This window comes from Nicotiana attenuata, chromosome 3 (genome assembly GCF_001879085.1).
Source record: "Nicotiana attenuata strain UT chromosome 3, NIATTr2, whole genome shotgun sequence".
NCBI classification, from domain to species: Eukaryota; Viridiplantae; Streptophyta; class Magnoliopsida; order Solanales; family Solanaceae; genus Nicotiana; species Nicotiana attenuata.
This window is the reverse complement of record NC_031991.1, coordinates 18,757,743-18,784,227: the sequence shown is the minus strand read 5'-3', so window position 1 is coordinate 18,784,227 and position 26,485 is coordinate 18,757,743. Positions and strand designations below refer to the sequence as shown.

The 26,485-nt window shown below is 38.6% G+C and overlaps 1 protein-coding gene across 1 annotated transcript; it reads left to right on the top strand.

Moving 5' to 3' along the window:
- On the top strand, positions 21,036-21,632 carry LOC109224198. The gene has a single exon (XM_019388786.1). It carries the CDS (start codon positions 21,036-21,038, stop codon positions 21,630-21,632), a length of 597 nt encoding a protein of 198 aa, XP_019244331.1.

The window sequence follows — 26,485 nt, the reverse complement described above, 5'->3', positions numbered from 1 at the left end:
AGGAGGAAAACTCAGAAAATCGTATGAAAATTCTGAGAGAATGGACTTGTATTTATAGCCAATGTTGGGCGAAAATCTGAAGCGTTGCAACTCTTCAGAATGGCTGTTTATGCAAAACGGCCATAGCATAAATGCCATAACATAAATGGCTAATTCACGCAATAATAAATCGGAAATTGAAGAGGGAGGTTAAATTTCAGTTACACAACCGAAAAATTGAAAACGAATAACGGAAAAACGTTTAATATTTCGTTGGATTTAATATTAATATTAATATTAATATTTCGTTATTAAAACGGATTTTTGATAACATTGCTGTTAATATATACTATTTACAAATAAACTTAGTCCAAAAAATTAATCAATCAATCATTTGACAGAATTCGAATCCGAAGCCGAAGCCGAAGACGAGCCGAGCGAGCGACGACGAGGATGGCGCGAGGCTTGCCTTCTTCTCAACTCTTTAAGCGCTAGAAGAAGAGCAATTGCTTATATACCCATCAAAAACCTCTTCCTCTTCCAATATGGGACAATGTCCCTTTGTCAGGGGGACGGGGGGGGGGGGAACTTAAAATTTCACTTAAAAATTTTATTTCCCTCCATTTTTCCATTCACCCTCTTTTAAGCCAAATTAATGCTTAAAACCCAACAGGCATCACTTCCTCGCTCTCTGTGTCATAGCCTTCGTTGATGGCGTTCATGAGGTTAAGGGGAACGTTATATGTTGCCCTCGTTCTGTTTCCTTGGTCACCTGCCATGGAAGCTTTTGTACGCACAAAGAAAAGAGATAAACTTTGTGGTTGGTTAGATTAACAAGTCACGTGAGTTATGGATCTAATGGAAACTAAAAGATTGGCTGAGAAAATTCCCACAGGCGCCGCTGTTGCGGCCAAACACACACGCAAGTATACGCGGTCGTCGAGTAATAAAGTGACTAAAAGTCGGATGTCGAACCCACAAGGACTTGTGATTAACTATTAAGTAAATTAGACTATCCTAACTATTTAAACAAGAATTAAACCCAAAAGTAGTGATGCTAAAGTAATTAAATTGAAAAGAAAATAACTAATGAACATTAAACAGAGGAAGAGCAGATTTTTATATTTTCAATATGATGAAAACGATCTAGGGCTATGGGCTATCTAATATTCTTATTGTATTCTATAATTGAATTGACTAACTAATTTATCTAGTTTATTGGTAAACAAGGTTAATATTGCTTATAAGAATCTGTCGAGTTGTTACTCGCCTAATCAAGCTAACCTAAGGCCTACATGTCTATGGAATTAGAACTAACAAGAACGCATTTATAATTCCTGTAAGTCAACCAAGCAAGGTAATTAGGTATATGTCTATCCTAACCGCGAATCCGTTCCCCGATGCCCAATTTCAAGAACTTGCTCTACTCAATCCTATGTGCAATCTAGAATTCTCACTTTCGAGTTCAATTCCTGATTCGTAGATAGTAATCAATTGGTGCAAACAATTAAATAATTAAGCGCAAGATTGAATAAATAAACCAATGCGATAAACTAAGAAATCAAAATCAATGTTCGATAACAATAGTCATGAAAGAACAACAACCGTAGAACGTGAAGTTTAGCTCCACATAGACATGGTAGCAAAACAACAAATCATACGAAGAAACATAAATATTACTAAGTTTGGTTGAGGAAAGATGAAACCCGGCCTCCACGACAGCTCTGTGCTCTCCATAGTCAAAAGTTCCTCTCCAAAACGTCCTCCCTCCTCCAAAATAGGTTTAGGACCCCTTTAATACAAGTTGCGACCGTGTAGGGCCGAAATAACCTTATCCCGAATAAAGTAGGAAAATTCCCGCACGCAGCGTGGGGCAGAAAACTGTAACGTTTTTTGCCTTGAATTCTTTCTTTGCTTTCTATTGAATTGCCATTCTCATTGTCTAACATTTGGGGAGACAAACACAAAAGGTTGTCCCCCCTCTTGGTCACCTTTTTTTTATTCTTTTATTTTTTTTATTTTCTTCCGCGTTTTATTTAATTTTGCTCCAAATTTTTTCGTTTTCACAATACTTTATATCTACACAGTTAAAATTTAGTATTAAGCATAAAGTAATATAATTAATACTCAAAAGACGATTAAAAGTATTAAAACATGAGGCAACAATAAGTAAATATATGTATTTTTTGGCCGAATATCAGTCGCCAAACTGTTTGACAAAAAATTTAGATCTAAGTTTAAATAATTAGGTTTTCTAATAAAATAAAATTAGTCTTAGCCAATATTAAAATTCAAAAGACATATTAACCGATTCTGTAGCGAAATAATACGGATATTATCTATGTACCAATAAATGGCGTCAATACTGCTATATCCAATGACCCAAAAATGAAGAAGGTAGCATAAATAACAATAAGTAGCTATGAATGACATTATATAAATAAAAGTATTCACCAATTGTGCGAATCAACGATTCCTTTCGTACTAGGTTGAATTACTATTGTGACACTGTCATTAGTAGGGTAAAACTAACATGTCTCACGTCGATCTCCCGAAAAGGGTGAGATCCTTTGGTATTCTTTTTGATAATGATAAATGATTGATGAGCCTTTGAATATTCTTATTTTTCTTGGATTATCGTGGGAGAAAAGTTAGATAAAGATCTATAGAAAAGGTGTATTTTGCATGTGTAAAATAAATTAAATGAGCCTTTGAATATTCAATGTGCTATGTTTTACAATGAGTGTCAATATTCCCCGCCTATAGCTACGTATATTTTTATTTATAAGGGCATACGGGCCACAAAAAGAATTTAATAGTACAGATTAGAGGAATATTTATTGGAATATTCTCTTTAAAGGCTTATTGCTAAAACTACCTGTTACTACTCTGTTAAGGAAATGTTCGTCCTCGTCCTCGATCTCCGTGGAGTCCTCGACCTTTCCTTCATTCTTTGTTAACATCAAATTGATGACATGTGGCGGCCTTCAAAGGCTTTCTTACTATTAAGCTCCCATATAATTAAGAACGTTTTTTGCTCATACAATTTTGATCCAAAGAGGACCAAAAGTACCAAGCGAATACCGCAAATTTACGGATCGGAGGCCAAAGTCGTTATAGAAATATCCATGAATTTACTTTCTCTTTTCAAAGTTACAAGGAGAACTGTTAACAAAGAAATATATTTTATTCTATGGAGTTTCTCTTCGTCAAATTTGTAGGGAGAATTGTTAACAAGTTAGAGAAATAGAATTTTATTCTAATTAGTCAAAAGAAAATTTATAACTTACCTTTCTGTGAAATTACGGTACTATTTTCTTTTTTTCTTAGTTAAATTAAATCGGCCAGTTGGTACTTCATTCACCGACCTGTCCGTATTCTGGTAACCAACAACAAATGGATGGATAGAATATTGTTGAGAAAAATAAGAGAAATTAGGCAGGAAATCAAAGAGAGAACGAATGATCATTGAACTAATTTGTCACATTAATTCTAAATAGAATACTATATCACTATTTATAAATAACTAAAGGGAATAAACTGAGGAGAATATGATATTTTTCTTATAGATTCCAAACTAAAAGGGAAATAAATATTCTACAGTTGATGTAAATCCTAAACTTTTTAGAAGGAAATAAATATTCTATAGAATATTTCTATACTAAAAACATAGTCTACCATTAATATAGATTCGAAAATAGAAGGAAAGTAATTATTATAAATATCACTAAAAGTATTTTAACATTACCCTCAAGTTGGTGTATCCAAAATGATTTTTAACACTTTAACTCAATTTCTGTGACTTTTTGCATCACATTCTTCAAGTATTTTTTTTTAATAACAGTTTCTCAATACTATTGATTGAAAGTAATTATATAATTTTCTTTTCAAAATGGATATCGCTTTCTAACTTCATCTTTACTCACCAAAATCCGATGATTTTCATCAGTGAAGGTTTGGGGACATTCACTTATGTATGGGTGAAAAATTGATATTAGTTGAAAATAACTTTGCATTAGAAATAAGTATGAGCTAAAAATAAATTAAAAGTAGTTATGGATTAAAAATGAATGAAAATTGTTCCTCTTCACTGAACTCACAGATCCATTAAGAACAACGAGGGCTCCAAACAACTATTAAGAGTGACTTAAAGACATGTTCTTGGGGTTTAGTTCTAGTTTCAACCAATTCAAAATATGGTGAAAATATGCTGATTATCAAATATTGACCACATTTTTTTCTTCAATATTGACACCTTTAGCTAATTAAGGATTTGAATGTGCATGCATATAGATACTTCTCAGACAAACCTATTCTTTTGATGGATTTATCCACTTGACATTCTAAATGGTTTTTAAATTATTTTACTTGGTAATAGTAAATTATTTATTATACTTACAATGTCATCAAATTAGATTAAGTAATATATATATATATAGAGAGTAAGCCTATCATTGCAGGTCATATTTACTTGAAAACTATACAGTCACTCTTTCACTTTTGATTCCTCAAACCAGATTTATTCAGTTAATTAAGTTCTTTCTACTTGCCAATTAGACATCAGGGCAGATGAATATATAGTTCGTTTGAACTCAGTAGCTTCTGCTAAGATCCCCCTCTCTCTCTCTCTCTCTCTATATATATATATATATATATATATATATATATATATATAGAGTTTTTTAAGCTAAAATAAGCTTAAAAAAGGATGAACGGAAAATGGAAGGAAAATGAATTATTTGAGTTTCCCTCATTGACAAAGGGACATTGTCCCATATTGGAATATTTTTAAATATCCGGTTTATGTAAAACGAAAAATTAATATGAAATCCAATTACGTTATGGCCATTTTGCGTAAACGGTCATGATAGCCCTTCAAAAGAGTTGTACCTCTTCAATTTGAACGCAACATATTCGCTATATATATCAGCTCATTCTCTCAGATTTTCAATACGAATTTCTGAATACTCCTCCTTTCTTCTGCATTATTTTGATTACAAAGAAAGCAACACTAAGTGAGATTTGCTACCGATCAGTGTGTTCGCTGAAACACTGAGGGTTTGAAGTACCGCTACACAAGTGTGTAATTCGTTCTATCCTGGGAGGAAATAATCCACAACCCTAGGTACTAGGATGGGATTAAGTTCCTTAAGGAAATACTATGAATTCTGTGGTCGGATAAAATTCTGTTTTTGTTTTTCATTTCTGTTTATACGTTATTTTATATTCTCTAGAATTATCCTATATATATATATATATATATATATATATATATATATATATATATTTCTATATCAAAATTTTATATATATTTATATATCAAAACTTTACTAGTTCTGTAATCCTAACTTCTCATAATTTTATTGGAAAAAAGTTCAGTTTTATATTTTGACTTCTCCCAAGTTAATAGGCAAGAATCCTTCTCGATCTGTGTACTGTACATCACTATATGACTTTTGACAAATACGAATCAACATAATGAGTTCTCTTTAGCCAAAAAGACCAGGGTTTCTCATAATCACAATTAGACTAGTCACAAAACACACATGAAAAGATAGGTCAATTTCATAAGGACCTATTGCATGCATAAAGAAGGAACATGAATTAAAATGCCTTACTTTCCCGTGATCTTTGAATGTCAAAAGGCTTACATAAAGCCTTTTCAACACACAGCTCAAACTCCAAAATGAGTAGAAAAGTTGATACATAGGACCACCATTAAAATGAAGGCGCATTGTATTTAAGCTATCTATTTTGCATTTGCTACTTCTGTTTTCTCAAGAGAACAGGAATACCACTTCTTTTTCTCTTCTTCTTCATCTTTGTTCGACAAACCCACGCCTTCCCGAAGCTCCTCTTTCGCTTTTTGTTTGAAATTTATCCAATTAAGGTGATAAGAGATTCTGTTATCTACTTTGACAGTCTTTACTTTTTTTCTCTTTGTCGAATTGTCAAAAGTTCTGCAACAAAAGCACTGACATGTTGCAGAACATTCCAACTGTTATTATCTTTACTTCTCAGGCTTTATATCAATTTTCCCAGAAGGAATTAAAGTAATGTTTCCATATATGGAATCAACACAAAATTTCGCAAGTCTCCAACAAATGTTGTAACCCACAAAGTTTTGTAGAACTCCAACAAATGTTATAAAGTCTTCAAAAATTTTATAAGAAAGGCTTTCGGATGATATAACTTCACAAATTGTGTCACGAGCAAAATCTGGATTATTCATGTTTATCCAAAATACCAGTATGAGTTAATTCTTCGTCTAATTAGATAGATTAGACAAATAATTTATCATGACGCTAACACTTTGTATAGGGTAAAATACGTTATGTTAAGTGATCGCATAAGAGAGTGACACGTGGAGCCGAAAGCAGAGCATAGCTAAAACCAAAGGCAACTACTCCGTCTCTTACCGGAAAGGATGGTGCTCATAAAATGAAATAAATGCCTGCCACCCAGTAGCATTTAATGAAGAATATTCTACAATATTTAGTACGCTGCCCGTTATAAAGAATTTGGCATTCATGCTCATCGTTACACATTTTTCAATGGCCCTCATAATTGACATTAAAGAAGGACTTGATCCTAGAACCTTGTTCCCTATGTACAGCTATAAACAGTGGACTCTATTATCATTGTAAAGGAGACGAACTTTCTGGTAAACTTACGCTATAATCTATTCAAAGCCTAATACAATTTTATCTTCTTGCTGCTTGATTTCATTGCCATTGTGACCGGAGACTCTGCCCCAGGAACTACCTTTTTTGCTATTTTATCTCCATCTCAAGGCTAAGTATTCTATTTTTATCTAATTCTTCTATTATTCAGGATCAAATTAATTCACTTATGTAGAAACCGCATATAAATTTAACTGTACTGTTTTACGGGTAAATGATTTGGTGCCCACCGTGGGGCCTAGACAGTCGTGTAATTAAGTTGGTCCTTGACTCTTTCACTAATGTGTTCTGATTATTTATTCTTAGCAAAAAATTATAAAAAATAGCCGATAGTGGTGTTAACAACACATGCAATCTTGAGGCCCAAGGAAACTAGCCTCAGCATAGAGATTCAATCAGCGACACCCGCAATGAGGGGAGCGATGCCATGCCGGTCCACGACAGACGGTACTAGCAACATGTTCGGGAGGAGTGATATTTAGCTTAAAGTATATATATATATGTGTATGTATACCGCCTCATGTTTTACTCGTGTTTCTTGGATTTCAGATGTAAAATGTGTTGATTTATATTAATTCGGGATGTTTTTATGTGTAGGAATCATATTGAAGCAATTGAGAGAGAAAGGTGCGAGATTAGAGCCAAAACGAACGAAAAAAGAAAAAGTTGAATTTCAGCACCACAAGCATCGCTCCATGCCACCTGTGGCGCCAGAGATAGTGTGCACAATTAGCCAGCGCCAGGGCCATCATGGGGCGCTGGGCTGGACGCTGGTGATGAGAAAAGTGTCAAACTTTGCCCGGGACAAGGTTATTTCGGCCCTAAGCCTACCCAACACGTATAAAAGAAATACTAAGCTTATTTTTAGTGGGGAGACGCCACTTCGAAGAGTGAATACACACGCAAAACATTCGGGAGCAAGGATATCTCAGATTTCTTCATCTTTTCTTAGTATTTTCAATTATCCAACACTTAAACATTTGTTTTATACTATCATGAATGGCTAAAACCCATAGTTCTAGGGTTGTGATTTAGCCATAAACATTGCTGTTTAACGTTGAGTTAACCTTGATTATAATTCACCAATATATAGTTGTTTCTTCAATTATGTGATTAATTGCTTAACTGTCTGGCCTACAGTTAGGTTCTATTTACTATCTATGCTATGCTTGGGAAAACCATATTTATATTAGAGAAGAATGGAAGAGAGCACAGTCTTAATTATGAGGGGACGTATTTGTGGTTAGCATAGGAATATACCTAATCACCGTGCTTAATTAAATATGGTAATGTTAACGTTCTTAATAGATTGATTTCGTAGGAATATAGGCGTTAATCTATTTTGAATAGGCGAGTAGTACTTCGGGAGAAGGCTATGAGAACAATTATCGTTTAATTAGCAACCATGAATGAATTGCATGAAAGGGAGAGTTAGCTAGAACACAATAGAATTGGTGAATCGATCACAACCTTGGAATATTATCTCTGCTGAATACACAACAACCATTTTATTGCTTGATAATTTAGTTACTACTTAGAATTATTATTTTGTATAATTACACTCTTGTACTCGAATAGGTTCGGCTGAATAGCAATCTTGGTGAAGTTAGTGGGTAGTTGATACTAGTCCATGTGGGTTCGACACTTAACTTATCATTTTATTACCTGTACGACCACATATATTTGCGTGTGCGTATGGGAGCAACAAGTTTTTGGTGCCGTTGCCGGGGACTTGAATATTGACTATTTTCTAGTTTTTTCTTTAATTGTTTATTTTGTCAAGTCTAACGTTACTTGATTGTTGCTATGATCTCAAGAACTCTGATTGAATGCGCATGGTCAGAAGCCAGGACAGACTTCAAGGCTTTAACCCCATAGGAGGTTGAGGGAAGCAAAGGATACAAATAATCTTCAGGCACTTGTTCAATTTCCTGTGAACATGGAAGAGGAGCAACATATGGCAGTTCAGGAGGTGGTGATGCCCAATATTGCTAATGTCACCTCTAGCATTGTGAAGCCCAGAATCACTGGGCACTTTAAGCTGAAACAGAGCATGATCCAGCTACTTCATGCGAATGGGCAGTTTATGGATCTTCCACACGAGGATCCACAATAGCATATCCTGAACTTCTTGGAGATTAGTGATACTTATATCACTAACGTAGTCACTCCAGACTATGTGAGGCTCACACTTTTCCTATTCTCTCTATTGGGCGAAGCAAAGCGGTGGCTGAAGGCAGAACCAACTAATTCTATTACATCATGGAATGATCTGGCAAGGTAAGTTTTGGCAAGGTTCTTTCCTTCAGGCAAAACTGCAATGATCTGAAGTGAGATAGTCCCCTTCATACAGAAAGTCAGGGAGTCTTTATACTCAGCTTGGGAGAGGTTTAAGGGGCTGCTCAGAGACTGTCCACATCACAGTCAGACAAATGAAGTGTTAGCTCACACTTTCATAGAAGGGCTACATCCTGAGACAAAGATTGTGGTAGATGCCGCAACTGGAGGTCAAGTGCTGGAGAAAAGATTTGATAGGATATATGCATTATTGAAAAAATTCTCCTAAAGCAATCCTGATTGGTAATGAGAGATGGGCCGACACAGTGCAAAAATCTGTAGGGGTTCTCGAGTTAGATATCATCTCTGCATTATCAGCGCAAATTCCCACATTGACCAACCAAGTCAATCAGATGACCTTGGTTATTAACAAGCTACAAGCTCAACCAGTGCAATAGGTTCAATTGTTTTGTGAAGTATGTGGAGAGGGGCACACGAGCATCTTATGCCCAGTTAATCAAGAGTCTGTCTGTTTTGTGGGTAATGCAAATAGGGGCCAAACAAACTAGTATGGGAACACTTATAATCCTAACCGGAGGAACCACCCAAACTTTTCTTGGGATGGAAACCAAGGAGCTCAGAATGAATACCGACCACAAGCACCTCAACAACAATATAGACCACCTCAAGCTGAGCAACATGCAAACTCAACAAGTCACCTTGTGGAAATGATGAAGAAATTGATGGCTGAGCAGCAAGCCCACACAACATAAGATGATGAAGAAAGTGATGGCTGAGCAACAGGCCCAAGCCGCAGCAATGAGAAATTTGGAGCGACCAATGGGACAACTTGCCAGTTCCCAAATATTCAACCAATTGGAGCTCTTCCCAGCAACACTGAGCTAATCCTAAGGCGTCTATTAGTGTTGTGTCATTGAGGAATGGGAGACAGTTAGAAAAAGTCCATTCAAAAAAAATAAAAAAACAAGTGAGCTTTAATGAGAAGCCGACCACTATATTGTTAGAATCAGAAAAATCAAAAGAGTCGGAGAAGCCAGCTGAAGAGGCAGTGGCTAAGCAACCCCTACCATTGGTTGCGAGGCCACCACCTCCGTTCCCTAAAAGATTGCAAAAAGTGAGGGATAATGCCATGTATAAAATGTTTCTCGATATTTTGAAGCAGGTGCAAATTAATATTCCACCGGTAGACATCCTGCAACAGGTTCCCAAATATGCAAAATAAATCAAGGACATAGTGGCAAATAAAAGGAGCTGAGTTCGAGATTGTGACACTCACTAAGGAATGTAGCTCAAGAATTCAAAGCAAGATACCTCAAAAATTGAAGGATTCGGGTAGTTTCACTATCCAAATCTCGATTGGTAAGCATGCAGTTGGGCGAGCTTTATGTGATCATGGAGCGAGCATCAATTTGATGCCGCTATCTGTGTTCAGACAGTTGGGGTTGGGTGGTCCACGCCAACAACGGTAATCTTATAGTTGGCTGAATGCTCCCTTGCTTATCCCGAAGGAGTGATTGAAGATGTGTTAGTTCAAGTGGGTTCTTTCATATTCCCTGCTGATTTCATTATCCTGGACTACGAGACTAATCAAGAAGTCCCATTTATTTTGGGGCGTCCATTCTTAACAACGGGCCGAGCTATTATTGATGTATGCGAAGGAAAGATGACGATGAGAGTCGGTGATCGAGTGGAGGTATTCAATGTCTATAAAGCACTCAGATTGCCAGCCCACTATGAAGAGCTATCCATGATTTCTGTGGTGGAAAGTGATGCTACGTCATTAGTGCCTTATATGAGCCCCATAGATCCTCTTGAACGAGCTTTAATTGGGGATGAAGAAGACAGTGAAGATGAAATGATGGGAGAAATTGAGCAAGTACTTGACATATCTTGCAGTTATGTCTATGTTTTGGAAAATTTGAGGAGTTGGACAGGCCTGTCACTCTGACCCCTCCTAAGCCATCTATTGAAGAAGCTCCAAATCTAGAACTTAAGCCCCTTCCAGCGCGTCTGTTCTATGCTTATTTGGGGAACTCTAAAACATTGACCGTAATTATCTAATCCAGCTTGACTAATATACAAGAAGAATAATTGCTCAGAGTACTTCGCGAGCATAAACACTCTATTGGGTGGACGATTGCAGACATCAAGGGAATCAGTCCATTGTTTTGCATGCACAAAATCTTCTTGGAAGATGGACACCGCCCTAGTGTTGTGTAACAAATGAGGTTAGATCCCATTATGAAGGAGGTCGTGAAGAAGGAAGTAATTAAGTCGCTTGTTGTAGGTATCATCTTTCCTATTTCTAACAACAACTGGGTAAGCCCAGTTTAATGTGTGCCCCAAAAGGGGGTATGACTATGGTTGAGAATGAGAAAAATGAGCTAATTCCTACTCGCACTGTGACGGGGTGGAGAGTTTGCATTGATTATAGAATGCTCAACAAAGCAGCCCGCAAGGACCACTTCCCATTTCCATTCATTGACTAAATGTTGGATAGATTAGGTGGGCATGAATAATATTTCTTCCTTGATGGTTATTCGGGATACAATCAGATCGTCATATGCCCAGAGGATCAGGAGAAGACCACTTTTACTTGTCCTTGAGCAAGGTGTTAACTTGTTATGAAGAAATAAATCTGGTATTGAACTGGGAAAAGTGCAATTTTATGGTGCAGGAAGGCATCGTATTGGATCACAAATTATCTAGGAGCGGCATCAAAGTTGATAAGGCGAAGGTGGATGCGGTCGAAAAATTACCTCCACCTATTTCTGTGAAGGGTGTCCGGAGTTTCTTAGTACACACGGGATTCTATCAGTGCTTTATTAAGGATTTTTCCAAAATTGCTACTCCTTTGTACAGGTTGCTTGAAAAGGATGTAACCTTCAATTTCGATGACGCCTGCCTCAAGGAATTTGAAGAGCTCAAAAAGAAGTTGGTGTCTGCTCCCATTATTGCGGTACAGGATTGGTCCTTACCATTTGAACTTATGTGTGATTCAAGTGACCATGCTATTGGGGCAGTGCTAGGCCAGAGGAAAGAGGTGTTTTATTCTATCTACTATGCGAGTAAGACTCTTGATGATGCACAGCTGAATTACACCACCACCGAAAAGGATTTGTTAGCCATTGTGTGGGCCTCTAAGAAATTTCGGGCATACTTGGTGGGAACAAAAGTCATAGTTCATACCGATCATGCATCAATCAGGTATCTAGTTACAAAAAAGAATCTAAGGCTAGACTGATGCGCTGGGTTTTGTTATTGCAGGAATTTGATGTAGAAATATGAGATCGAAAGGGAACAGAGAACCAAGTAGTGGACGATCTATAAAGGCTGGAAAATCACAACCACATGGAGCAGGGTGGACAAATTAAAGAAGCAGTTCCTGACGAGAACCTTTTTGCATCACCAAGACCCTCCTCCATGGTACACAAACTATGTGAACTATCTTGTGAGTGGGGTACTTCCTCCTGAAATTGAATTTGAAGCAAGAAAGAGGTTTCTACATGATGTGAACTTCTACTATCGGGATGAGCCATATTTGTACAAGTAGTGTGCTGATCAGTTGATGAGGACATGCATTCCAGAAAAGGAGGTAGAATTAGTATTGTATGATTGTCATGCATCACCATATGGGGGATATCATGGAGGCGATGGAACAACTGCAAAGGTATTACAGTCCGGTTTCTTTTGGCCAACATTATTCAAGGATGCCCATGCATTTCTTAAGAAGTGTGACCAGTGTCAGAGAACAGGAACAATCACAGGAGGCATGGGATGCCTTTGAATAACATCCTGGAGGTTGAGATTTTTGATGTGTGAGGGTTAGATTTTATGGGACCATTCCCATTATCCAGAGGAAACAAATACATTTTGCTAGCAGTTGACTACGTGACAAAATGGGTAGAGGCAATCGCATTGCCAACAAATGATGTCATGGTGGTAGCTGCATTTGTGAAAGAACATATTCTCGAGGTTTGGGACTCCACGTGCCCTGATTAGTGATGAAAGGACACCTTTTTGCAATCAGTTGTTGAATAACCTTCTAGCTAAATATGGAGTCCGCCATAGAGTTACTACAGCATATCATCCTCAAATAAGTGGAAAAGCTGAGGTGTCTAACAGAAAAATAAAACAAATCTTAGAGAAGACGGTGAGTGCGAATAGGAAGGATTGGGCTGCAAAGTTAGATGATGCCTTGTGGGCATATAGAACTGCATATAAAATGCCAATTAGGGCATCGCAGTATAAGCTTGTTTATGGGAAGGCATGTCATTTGCTGGTAGAACTTGAACACAAAGCAAACTAGGCCATTAATAAGTTGAATATGGACCTTGAAGCCGCGGGTGAGAAGAGGCTCTTGCAGTTGAATGAGTTAGATGAGTTCAGGCTGCACTCGTATGAAGACACATCACTTCGAGCCATGCCAACAGGTATTATCGTTCAATTCTAGGCTCAAGTTGTTTCCTGGGAAGTTAAAGTCGAGATGGTCAGGCCCATTCGATGTGATGAGAGTTACGCCTTATGGTGCAATTGAGTTCCACGCGTTGAATGGTAAAAAAAAATTTCTAGTGAATGGACACAAAGTAAAGCACTATTGGGGAGGAATAATTGATCGTTAGAAGACCAAAGTTGTACTCGCTAAAGAGTAAGCGAGGCCCTGCGTCGTGCCGCAACGTTAAATCAGGCGCTTGTTGGGAGGCAACCCAACTTTTATTGCTTTCATAGTTTAGCTTCTTAATTTTTTCAGTTTGAGTAGAATAGAGTTTGCATTTTCTTTGTAGGCATAGAAATTATAGGTAGAATGGTGTGGGACATGTAAATTGGGTATACAAAAGTCTCGAGGGACCAGGATATGATTAAAAAAAATCCTCGAAACAGCGCTCAGGCCAATGCCTCACACTACTTGGGGCGCCCAAGTCAGTATGCAAAAACTCCCCAGCGTCTAGTATAGCGTAGAGCACTGGGCTAGGGGGTGGCTAGGTATTTTTTTTATATTTTTTATTTTCGTTTTGGTTATTATATGTTTTATTTAATCCATACCCATAAAACCCAACCCATATACCCATCTGCACTAGCACTATTACCTATCTTATTACCTATACCCATCCCCAACTCAAATTAAAACATAACCCAAATATACCAAAACACCCAAGTTCAAAAAGAAAAAAACGCAGCTCTTTCTCTCACCTAGCTTCTGTCGTGATCACTCCCCTCTTTCTCTCAAAATTTCTCAAGTTCTTCTCTTGCTCTCATCCTAAATTCTACATGTACGTTTTCTTCTTCTTCTTCTTCTTCTTCTTCTTCTTCTTCTTCTTTTAATAGGTAGATTCTAATGAACATCCCATCTCCCTAATTGCCCTAATCCCCAAATTTTGCACCTAAGTTGCTTCTTAAGAATTGTTCTATGGTGGGTGGTCTAGTTATTGGCCGAAATTGTCGTGGTTCTTTTGTATACAGAGTAGTAAACTACAATTCCCTCTACTTTGTTGAAATTTTGGAGGGCCACCATGTTCCACCATTGTTAAACTAGAATGCACACACTTTATTCCCACAAGGTGTTTGTTAAAATGTTTGAATGAATATTTTGGCACCGGTGAAGTCTGAGTAACCGCGTGTACTTGTATATGATATTGGGCTAAGTCTGAGGTGTGTGGGGATTATTTTACATGCTAGGGAGCTTGGTTTCAATGCACACATGTTACCCACACCATGTATCCTATATGATGTATGTTGTAGAATGTTGTAGAGTTAGCTAATTTAGTGTAGTTGTAGTAGTTGTGGAAATTAAAGTACAGTATGCCACTTGCTTGCATTAAGGTAAATTCACCAAGCCATGATCAATCACTTATTTGTGTGGAATTGATTAGTGCATTTTAGCTATTGTTTGGCATGGGGAAGTCTTGAGTTCCCATGGCCTTGTGATGCAACACTTGTGCATTTTAGATCACAATTGTGAATTATTGTACGTTGAGCCTTCGGTTTTAAGTGTGGGGTCATTTTTTGACTCGCGCGACAACCTTAGGCATATCTCTTGATTAGTTCTCATATTAATGCTTATTTATGTTGCATGCCACTATGGATCGTGATAGTGCAAGTAAAGGCAAGGGAATAGGAAAGTCCTCCACCACTGCCCCGAGCCCAAAAAGCTCACGCAAGGAGAAGGTTCCTCGCAGAAAGCTAAAGCGAAACAAGTTTCTGAGGGATCACAGCAGGCGCCGTTGAGACCAAGGCCTCGCTTGAATCTAGTCTCTAATGCGGCTATTACATGGCACAGGGATTTCGTGCCATATGGGTGGTATGTCTCCGAGATAGGATTAATGTCAAAGCTTTAGAACAAAACTTACCGAATGTACTTGGCCGATTGCGCGCACCAAACATTGACAAACTCATAGAATGCCCCATGCATGAAAATTTGAGCATGGTTCAGGAATTTTACGCCAATTGGAATGCAGGCTTGTTCAGGTCACATGTACGTGGGAAGGACGTGCCACTAGATAGGTGATCCTTATGTGCATTTTTGGGAGTTGAGAATACTGATTTGAGGAGGCTAAAGAAATTTGTCAGAAGACCAAACTACACAAGTATATGTCACACTCTTTTTAATGTTGATTCAAATGTAGAGTGGACTAGAAAGCAAGGCGATATTCACCTTCAGATGGTTCGCTCTGATTTCAACAAGACCGCCAAGTGTGCCAGAATTTTGTGCAAGCTAGACTCATGCCAGTTGAACATAAGGGCAAGTGAAATTGAGCTCGAGTGTGTATGATCTACTTTTCGATGACTGGCAGGCCCATTAATGTGGGTGAGCTCATGCTGGGGGAGATGATCTGCACACGATTTGGGCGGTAGATTAAGAGGTTTTTCTTCGGCAACTTGCTCACGCAATATATGATCTCCCGGGAGGTGCTAGAGTAACCAGGTTATGATGAGGTGGTGGAGGCTCCGACAATGCTGTTGGACATCATATCCTTGTTAGATACGTCATCTAAGCTCACTCAGGGAGCACATAATGAAAGAGATGAGAACTTCAACAGGTACCTCTATAACTCCTTAAATTTACTCATGAACAGGGCTGGTATCTCAGACGAGGAGCGTATGCATTTACGCAATGACTTATCGAGCTCATCCAAAGAGATGTTGGGGATTGCGCCTAGCAGCCCCGTTCACTCGTTGGAGGGCGCAAACACTATCAAGGGCTCAAACACGTAGGACGAGGTTGGTGATGTTGTTACGGAGCCCACGACTTTGGTGTTTCTAAGACCTGATGATAATGTGCTTGGAGCTGCGGATGGAGGGCACGCTGAGGAGGAGGACTCCGACTGACAGGGAAATTTTTTTTCACCCTACTTGTTTTGCATGTTTATATACATTAGGGACTATGCATAGATCAAGTGTGGGGTGGGAGGAATAGTAATTGTGATGTAGTTGTATATCTTGTATCAATTTGTTTCTTTTATTAGTGTTACTTAGGCTAGTTTTTAGTTTAGTTTGTTTTGGAAGAAAGAAAAACAAAAGAAAAAAATATAAAAATACAAAAAGAATATTTTTTAGAAAAAGCTCAAACTTTTCTCGACGATGGATCTTTTGGAAGATTTTCTTGAGGGATAAAGTCCGATTAAAATCTCCAAAAAGATTTTTTCTGTTTAGAATAGTTAGGTAGTATCCCTTGATTTTTCTTTGGACGCCGGTTCTTTTCCAAGGGTGTAGCTCGAACGGGGTACTTTATTATTATTTTTAGGAGTAGTTTAGGAAGAAACTGAGTTGCTCTGAGATACTCATTGACGTGGTTGATGCTGACATATTAGGCTATGACATACATTCTATCTTCACGTGCATTTGGGTTGAATTGTGACGTCTAAGTAAAGTAAATAGCCTATTTTGTGATGCTTTTTCCCAATTGTTTGACTTGTATGCCACATAGTGTAATGTTGCTTAATTTTTCTCAATTATGTGAGCTTGCTTGACTTGAGAGCTGAACAAAACCATCTTGATTGAGTCATGTGCAATGTGTGTGTGAGGATTGGTGATCTTCTGTGCTATCCTGCGAACTCTAGAACTTGCCCCGTGTGTTAATCGAAGTGAAATTGTTAATTTGTGCTAATCTAGGAGATGAAATATGCATTTCTTGCTTTATCAAAGATGTGCTTGTCACATAAAAATAAAAAATTTCGTTGCTAGCCCCTTTGAGCCTAAAGACCTTTCCTTTGGCACCCACATCACAAGCCTTAGCCCTATTTTGTTCTTAATTTGAGATTGTTGAACCTTTACCTCCTAAGACATTTAGTCGCTAAAAGAAGTAAGGTGAGTGATTTGGCGAGTCGCTTTTGAGTGGAATCTTAGAAGGTCCCTTTGGTTCACTAATGTTGAAATCAAAAGTCACTAGCTGATGAACATTAATGTGTGGAGTGCGTAGAGAAATGCACACCTCCAAATCTTATTAATTTTTGCAAGTGGGAGTATAGAAGTGCTTCATGAAAGTAAGGACTATGTTGTGTATGGGTTGTGTCAAGCAAATTGGTTGAAAAGAATATGTGCTCGAATTGTGAGTGTAGTGTATTAAAGTGCTTAGGAGGGTTAGCCTCTATTCCTAAATGAATCATACCCGTCCTTAGCCTACATTACAACCTTAAAGTCCCAATTGATCCTAGATTTGGCTAGCTTAGATTAGTAGAGATGTACAGTATAGGCAAGCTTATGGTACGACCACGGGATGCATATGAATTCGTTGTGAGAGTTAGCGAATTTTGTTCAATTGTGTGATGTCCTTAATTTCTATTCAAAAGCATATTTGAATGTGTGGACTAGTTTATATTCACTCTTTCATTGTTGGTGAGGGCACATGATCCGATGAATGATTGGTAATGCTGTAAACTTTTCTTCTTGGGTGAGTGCGTGAGTTGAGGGTGCTTAGGGGTAGCAAGTCGACTCTTGAGGTTGGGTGGTTACAAATAGGTTGTTTGAATTGATAGAAGTGAAATGTTATACTTGGTCATGTTTAAAACGGGAAGAATGTGAATTTTGTATGTTCACGCTTGATTGCCGGTTTCGATCATAGTCAAGGGTAGAGTGTATGGTTGAAAAAACTAAAGTGCTCCTCTATAGTTGAGATTTGTATATAGTTGGGATAGAGTTGTTAGCCCCATTGCTCGACGACGAGCACGAGTCTAAGTGTGGGGTGTTGATATTTAGCTAAAAGTATATATATTTGTATGTATATCACCTCATGTTTTACTCGTGTTTCGTGGATTTCGATGTAAAATGTATTGATTTATTATATACACCCGGTGTGTTTTTATATGTAGGAATCTTCTGGAAGCAATTGAGGGAAAAAGGTGCGAGATTAAAGCCAAAACAGACGAAAAAAGAAAAAGTTGAATTTTCAGCACCACAGGCAGCTCCACGCCACCTGTGGTGCCAGAGACAGTGTGCGCAATTAGCCTGTATTTTTATATGTAGGAATCATCTGGAAGCAATTGAGGGCAAAAGGTGCGAGATTAAAGCCAAAACAGACGAAAAAAGAAAAAGTTGAATTTTCAGCGCCACGGGCAAGCGCTCCATGCCACCTGTGGTGCCAGAGACAGTGTGCGCAATTAGCCAGCGCCAGCGCCAGCGTGGGGAGCTGGGCTGGACGCTGGTGACGAAAAGGGTGTCCAACTTTTCCCGGGACAAGATTATTTCGGCCCTAAACCTACCCAACGCGTATAAAATCAAGACTAAGCTTAATTTTAGAGGGGAGACTCCACTTTGAAGAGAGAATACACATAGGAAACATTCTGGAGCAAGGATATCTCATATTTCTTTATCTTTTCTTAGTATTTTCAATTATCCAACACTTATGAATTTGTTTGATACTATCATGAGTGGCTAAAACCCATAGTTCTAGGGTTGTTATTTAGCCATGAATATTATTGTTTAACATTGACTTAACCTTGATTATAATTTACCAATATATGGTTGCTTCTTCAATTCTGTGATTGATTGCTTAATTGTCTGGCCAACAGTTAGGTTCTATTTACTACTATCCTATGCTTGGGAAAGTCAGGTTTAGATTAGATAAGAATTGAAGAGAGCACGATCTTAACTCTGAGGGGGAGGATTTGTGGTTAGGATAGGAATATACCTAGTCACTGTGCTTAATTAAATATCGTAATCTTAATGCGTTCTTAGTAGATTGGTTCATAGGAATATAGGTGTTAATCTATTTTGAATAGGCGAGTAGAACTTCGGGAGGAGGCTATGAGAGGAATTATCAATAAATTAGCAACCATGAGTGAATTTTATGAAAGGGAGAGTTAACTAGAACATAATAGGATTGGTGAATCAATCACAACCCTAGAATATTGTCTCTACTGAATAAACAACAACCATTTTACTGCTTGATAATTTTGTTACTACTTATAATTATTATTTAGTATAATTACACTCTTGAACGCGAATTGGCTCGATTGAATAGCAATCTTGGTGAAGTTAGTGGGTAGTTGATACAAGTCTCTATGGGTTCGACACTTGACTTATCATTTTATTACTAGTACGACCACGTATACTTGCATGTGCGTTTGGGAGAAACAAGACGACTCCTGGCGATACGGTAGAGGAACATGTCGTTGAGGCGGTGATGATCCTGCAGGAGCAACAAGAGGTCATCCTAGGCGATCTCACAATCCAGGATAAGGTTATGACAGAACTAAAGAAGGAATTATCGGGTTCTTCCAATAAAGCAAACAGACGAGGTCCGGTTCCTTCCCGTGCTCCAGCAAATCAATGCGTCAACAACAACACCCCTAGGGGCGAGGTCGGTTTTGATGGGGCCAGGGGAAACGGATCGGTCACAACAACTAGAGAGATTGCTACAAAAGTGAACTCTTGCGATTTATGAGGGAAGTAAACATCCACATGGACCAAATACCGGGTGCACCATCGGTGCTAAAAGGCCTTGACTCAAATAAGTATACTCGACTGCCGTACATACCAAGCGCGACACCAAAATTGATCCTGAAGCGGTTTAAAATGCCCGGTGTGCCAATATATGATAGGACTTCGGACCCTCAGTAGCATATTACCACCTATTCAACGGCGATGAAAGGGAACGATTTAGCTCCCGACGAGATCGAAGCAGTTTTGCAATAGAACTTCTGAGAGACTCTCACGAGGGGAGCATTGACGTTGTATTCTTTATTGCCCGAGCATTCCATAGATTTCTTTGAGATGCTCATGGATTCTTTCATTAAGGCCTATGTCGGTCCAAAAAGGTGCAGGCCTGGAAGATTGATATATTCATAATTGCACAATCAGAGTCCGAGTTGCTGCGGAAATTCGTAACCCAGTTCCGGAAGGAAGGGATGTTGCTCCCGGCCATTCCGGATGAATGGGCGGTTGAAGCATTCACCAAGGGTTTGAATGAGAGAAGTTATGATGCTTCCCGAAAATTGAAGGAAAGCTTGCTCGAGATCCAAGCAACGACTTGGGTGGATGTTCACAACCGATACGAGTCCAAGATAAGGATTGAGAATGATCTCCTCAACTTCCCAGCAACGGTTAACGGTTGAGAGAAGAGTAAAGAGAAATCAAAAGATGATTTCGACACATGTAGACGATCTTCGAGGGGCCAGTTTTTGCATTATGAATGGGATGAAGGAAGCGGCAGAGGTTTTCGGATGGCAGACAGGTTTGCCAATGATAGAAGAACTGACTGCGGCCGAAACAACAGATCTCTACAGGACAAGGAAGCATCAGGTTCTAGAGATCCTTCCTATCCTTGGCTTTCAAAATACAACTTCAACGTCAGTGTAGTAGAGTTGGTATCAGCTATGGCGAAATTTAAAGAAGCACGACTTCCAAAACCAATGAGGTTTAACCCCAGCCATAGGGACCTAATTTGTGGTGCGAATACCGCGGGATGAACGACATTCGAACTAGGGACTACTGAGATCAGCGTGAAAAGGTGGCGTCACTACTGAAAAAGGGCTATCTCAGGGAATTCTTAAGTGACCGGGCCAGAAACAATTCCGATCGCAACCGTGATAACACGAAACCCTCAAAAGTAGGAAAAGACCCCCACGCCAGACGATTAACATGATTGTCAAGGGGAACAAGATTGGCGGGGTTACCTTCTCGATAGCAAAAAAGATGAAGGTAGTAGTAACCCACGGCAAGAGGCTCCGAGAGTTCGATGAGGACAACATCACTTTAACGGAGGAAGACGCAGACGGATTATTGCTACCGCACAATGACACATTGGTAATTTCTTTAACTGCATTAGATTTTAAAATCAAACGTGTTTTGGTGGATCCAGGGAGTTCGGCCAATATCATACAATGGAGGGTATTGGAGCAAGCCAAATTTACCGGAAGCATCATTCTAATCGCAAAACTCCTCGCCGGGTTCAACCTTGCAAGCGTGACAACCCTGGGAGAGATCTCGTTGCCCACAAATGCCAAGGGGATAATGAAGACAACCCTTTTCGAGGTTGTGGACAGTGATATGGGTTACAAAATTATTTTGGGGAGACCACGGTTGCACGAGATGAAAGTTATACCATCAACGTATCATCAATTGCTGAAATTCCCAACTCTTGAGGGGATTAAACAATTAAAAGGCAATCAACCAGCGGCAAGGGAGATGAATGCATATTCGGTCTCCAGTAGCAAAGGGAAGGAGCATGCGTCATAGAAATTATAGGAACCGACACCTTCTCCCGAATCTAGTAAATTCAACCAGGAGGAAGAGGCGTCAGAATCTTATCAGGTGCTAAGATATTTCTAGGTACCAGAAGAGACGGATGCAATAAATTCCATAGCAGAAGATCTTGAACAAGTCCCATTGTTTGAAAAGTTCTCGAAAAGGAAATTCAACTTGGGGACAGGACTGCACCCCGAGCTCACGTCTGGATTTATTGAATTTTTTATGTTTAATGTCGATTGTTTTGCGTGGTCGCATGCGGCTATGATAGATATCCCGATGGAAGTGGTCGTACACAAGCTAAGCTTGGATCCCAGCATTCCTCCGGTAAGACAAAAAATGGCATATTGCCGAGGCTAGAAATAAATGCCTCAAAGAAGTGGTAACTCGCCTACTTGATATCGGATCGATCTGAGAGGTAAAGTATTCGGACTGGTTAGCTAACGTAGTAGTGGTTCCTAATAAGAACAATAAACTTTGCATGTGCGTAGAAAATGAGGACTTGAATAAGGTTGTCAAGACGCAAACCGAAGGGCCGCGACGGGCACCCGGTACCTTACTTAACCGAGTACCAACGTAACGCATCTATCGTATCATTCTATCATAGGTAAATGAACCGGAATAAAGCATGAGGGAATACAAACTTATATATTCGACATACTGGCCTATAAGACCAAAATGATCACTTCTACACTAAACATATGCCGTCATGGCCGTACAATCTTTCACGTACACGACATATGTATACAAGCCTCTAAGAGTACATAAATGTCATAAAGGTCGGGACAGGGCCCCGCCATACTAATCAATACATGTCCTAATCATACTCACCAAATAAGCAACCCGGAGCAATAGAGTGCATCAACATCTCCCGCTGAGCTGATAGCCTACTTAGAGGACTCTCGACCTGTCTATCAGGACCTGCGGGCATGAAACGCAGCATCCCCAATCAAAAGGGACATCAATAAAAATAATGTACCGATTATGTAAGGAATGAAAATCATTAAATAATAGACATAAGAGAAACATGGAGTAAAAGACTCAACATGTAACTATGAATAACTCTGTAAATAATGAAATACTCATAATGTCATGCATATGCGTATGTATGTCATGTCGTGCATAGGTACATGTGTTCATAACATCATCAAGCCTCTGAGGGCGCCCCATCATATCATCTCGGCCATTGTGGGCAAATCATCAACGTATACCAGCTGATCAGGTTGTGGTGCGTATATAACGCCGTAACCTTTTTCCCATATCCCATATACATATAATATACATATATACGCGTGTATAACGCCATCTGGTCATGGGTCAACGTACATGTAAAAATGAATGCAATGCATGAGAAGTACGTCAATAAAATCTTTCAGAATGTCATTAGACCATTATGCCTTGAGTAGTATCATAAAGTAAACTTTTTTTCAAGATGTGTATTTTTCTGAGACCCATGAACAGATGATAGAATAATAAGACATATGGGGAATCAAGAACATTAGTATCTCTAGTATTTCTACGAATAGAGTCATTTATGGAAATTGTGCATTTGATCGTTTCGTTTGTGTCGTATAGATCATGCAAAAAGAAAGAAGGGATAGCCTTAACATACCTGAGCCGGTTCTCTGGACAACCCTTCTAGCACATGAAATTGTGACAAAATTCGTGACGGCAATATCGGAGTAGGAAAAAATCCATGATATTCTTGAGAAAGATTATACCGGGCTTCTTTAGAATTGCCAAAATAATATCACGTTGCTATGAGTTTGATTTCTTGAATTCTTGTTGAATAATCATATGTCACGTCACTAATGTTTCATATGAAATTGATGAGAATTCAAATCCCATTCATTACTGAATTTCATCCATCTCCCTAAGTGATTTTTGGAGGCATTTTATTATAGGGGTGGACCCCACTTTGGCAAGGTGACGAAGACATTAGTTCACCATATTTTTCCACCTTGAAGTGTGGCTTAAGAGTCACTAAATTGAAAAAGAGGGACTACCACGTTGGTGCCTCATTTAGGACTCATCCAAGTCTTAATTTATTAATCACTAATCTCTTAATTAATTAATTAACCCCTAATTAATCAATAATCAACCAATGCCCACCTAATTAACAATTATCTAAAATTACTTAAAATACTACCCAATTTTAATACACTTTATACATCATACTATCATGGTCATGTGGAGCCTTGTATGACACTAGTCTATAAATACCGGGTAATATAGCTCGGAGCGCATTTTTTTCCCAAATTACCAAACTTCGCTTATTTTCTTCGCTTTGCTTACCCTCTCACCTTCACGAATTTACTTATCACTTATTTGAAATAACATAATATTTATAATACCAAAATAATCTCATTCCCGAACTTACTTCGATCTCGTAACTGTTGCTTCCTTCTGTCCTGGAGCCTGTACGACTCTGACTTTATAAGTGCGCCTATGCGACTCTTTTCTCCTTTTCCTCCAGCTTTTAGCCAGTCCCTAGGCCTCACTTGTAAACATATACAAAGCTTAATAAGATGTCCCTCTGGGCATCTATAGGTATACTGAAGTTCTTCGGTCAGTACATTGTTGAACTTCTGAATATTGCTATACCTTATTTCACAGATCCGTTATCCATCCGTATGACTTTACTGCATCAAGGTAGGTCAAATTATACCATAACTCTTACGTCGATCAATCGTTACTGAGGTATGCTACCAAACTCCAGGTTACTCTCATTGCTTATCCTATATGTATAAATCTATGTCCTTTAGTGCTTCTTCATTACTGTTTATCTTAAGATTGATGGCCTAATCTTATCTCATACTTTGTAAATTGTATCCATCCATTAGTGATTCACCTCAATGTTGTTCTACAATCTACCATTTGAAGACTTGAAACTTCTTACGTAATACATTGCTGCTAGGGCTCATGTCCCATCGGGGACATCTTGAGTAATTAGACTGATCCACTTAGGGACGATACTATACTTCCATAACCGTATTTCATAGCATCCCAATGTGATTCACCTTACGTGGGTATTTTAATCCCTTAGAATTCATGAAATACTCTTCAAATCATTACTCTATCGAAGGTCCAAACGTCATCCTTTATCTATCACAATTAGACCCTCATTCTACTATCAGGGCAGCATTCCATCTCTTCAAAATGCTATTAGTCTTAGACTCTTTTGAGTTCATTTAGGTTATACTGAACTTTCTATAACTTAGAGAAACCATTAGATCTCTTGTTTTCATGGGCTTAATCCCAAGGACTTATCCATTTTCGTCACCTTCTCACTTGCCCTTTTCTTATCCTTACTCCTTTCTTTTTTAAATCTTGTCGCTTTACTATACTTTTGCTTGTGACCTATAAGTATCTATTTACACTATTCGCAGCCTTCCTTCAACTTGCTTGCACGATAGATTTCCTTGTGTTACTCTGGAATATCAAGCAAGACATCACATCGTCTCTAACTCTTCTTTACTCCCTTGGCTAGATCTCTCGGTACTTAAAAACCATAGGCTGGAAGGTACGCCACTAACGACGCCACTATCATTCCTGGATACTGAAACCCAACGCTTCTAGCCTTCTATCTGAAGTATGGACTATTCACAATCTTCTGCCTTTGAGTATCTCGTATGTTGTTCACTTTACCTTACTTACCTTAAAGTCTTGCATCACATCTTCTATCTCCTTCATGACCTCCCTTCCATTAGGTATAATTCAGATCCACAACTTGAACTTCTATTATAACACTTACACCTTTTTACATGATTCGATGAAAGCTTTATACTGACTTCTTTTGAGGCTGGTGTTCTTCTAACTGGCTTTATCGTAGAGCCGTTATAAAATATGGATATTGTATTGGCTCTCTTGTACCTCTAATATTAAGAGTGACTCTGCAATGTTCTCAATCACGATGTCCATAATTTTTTGGGTCCAATAATCCATTTCCTGATCCACTTAGTTGATGTATCTCTTTAGGTTCATCTTTCCTCTGATCAACCTTTATGTAGTCTTAAGCTATATCCCGATCTGCGGCTCATGGTATTAGTTATTACTTTAACCCTTCATGGACGCTATGGAATACCCAGGACACAATCCTCTAACAATTTAATCCTTTGTTTATGCCCTGGGCTCAATTCTTTCTTTTAACTTATATCGGTGTCTTCTACGGCTGTATAATTGTCAGCATATATGCTGCATGGATAATACTCCAAAATCTTAGGTGCATTCACAATGTAATTATCTCTGGATCATTGATTGAATAATTCCTTTCATTCCTTCTCAACTTTCCTTAAATGCAAGCAATTACTTTTCCTAGTCTTCCTGCCCCTTGTTGCGTGCATACTTAGCTTACCTTAGTGCCCACACATATTGCAATTCCATACAACTCATATGATCTTGAATATCGCTCCTAATTTTACTCCTCGTTCATTAGCCACGATAGGTGCCACTTTCTTATGGAGTGCATACGATATTGTAGTGAGACTGCTATTACAAGACCATTTCTCCTTCAACTTACTATGCTTAGGTTGAAGAGTTCTTCCTTACTTCCTCAGCTATTCTTTCATTGTAGTACTTAGGGAGGACCCTCTGACTCTTGTAAAGCTATAAGCTTATTAAACACCTTTTGATGTCCTTCCTTGCCTATAATTATCCGTAGTTACTTACCTCCATGCCCATGCGCTTGTAGGATTGCTTCTGAACTGATATTTTTACTGTCTTCCTAGTAGCACTCTATTTTATTCCTATAACATCCATACGGTACCTTTAACTATCCCGACTCCTATCTGAATATATCTCAAGTCGTACAATGACACTACTGCGAGGCGTAATTCACTATATTG

Excerpts from the sequence above, each read along its gene's own strand:
- LOC109224198 (XM_019388786.1), top strand. The coding sequence starts at position 21,036 with ATGATTGTCAAGGGGAACAAGATTGGCGGGGTTACCTTCTCGATAGCA.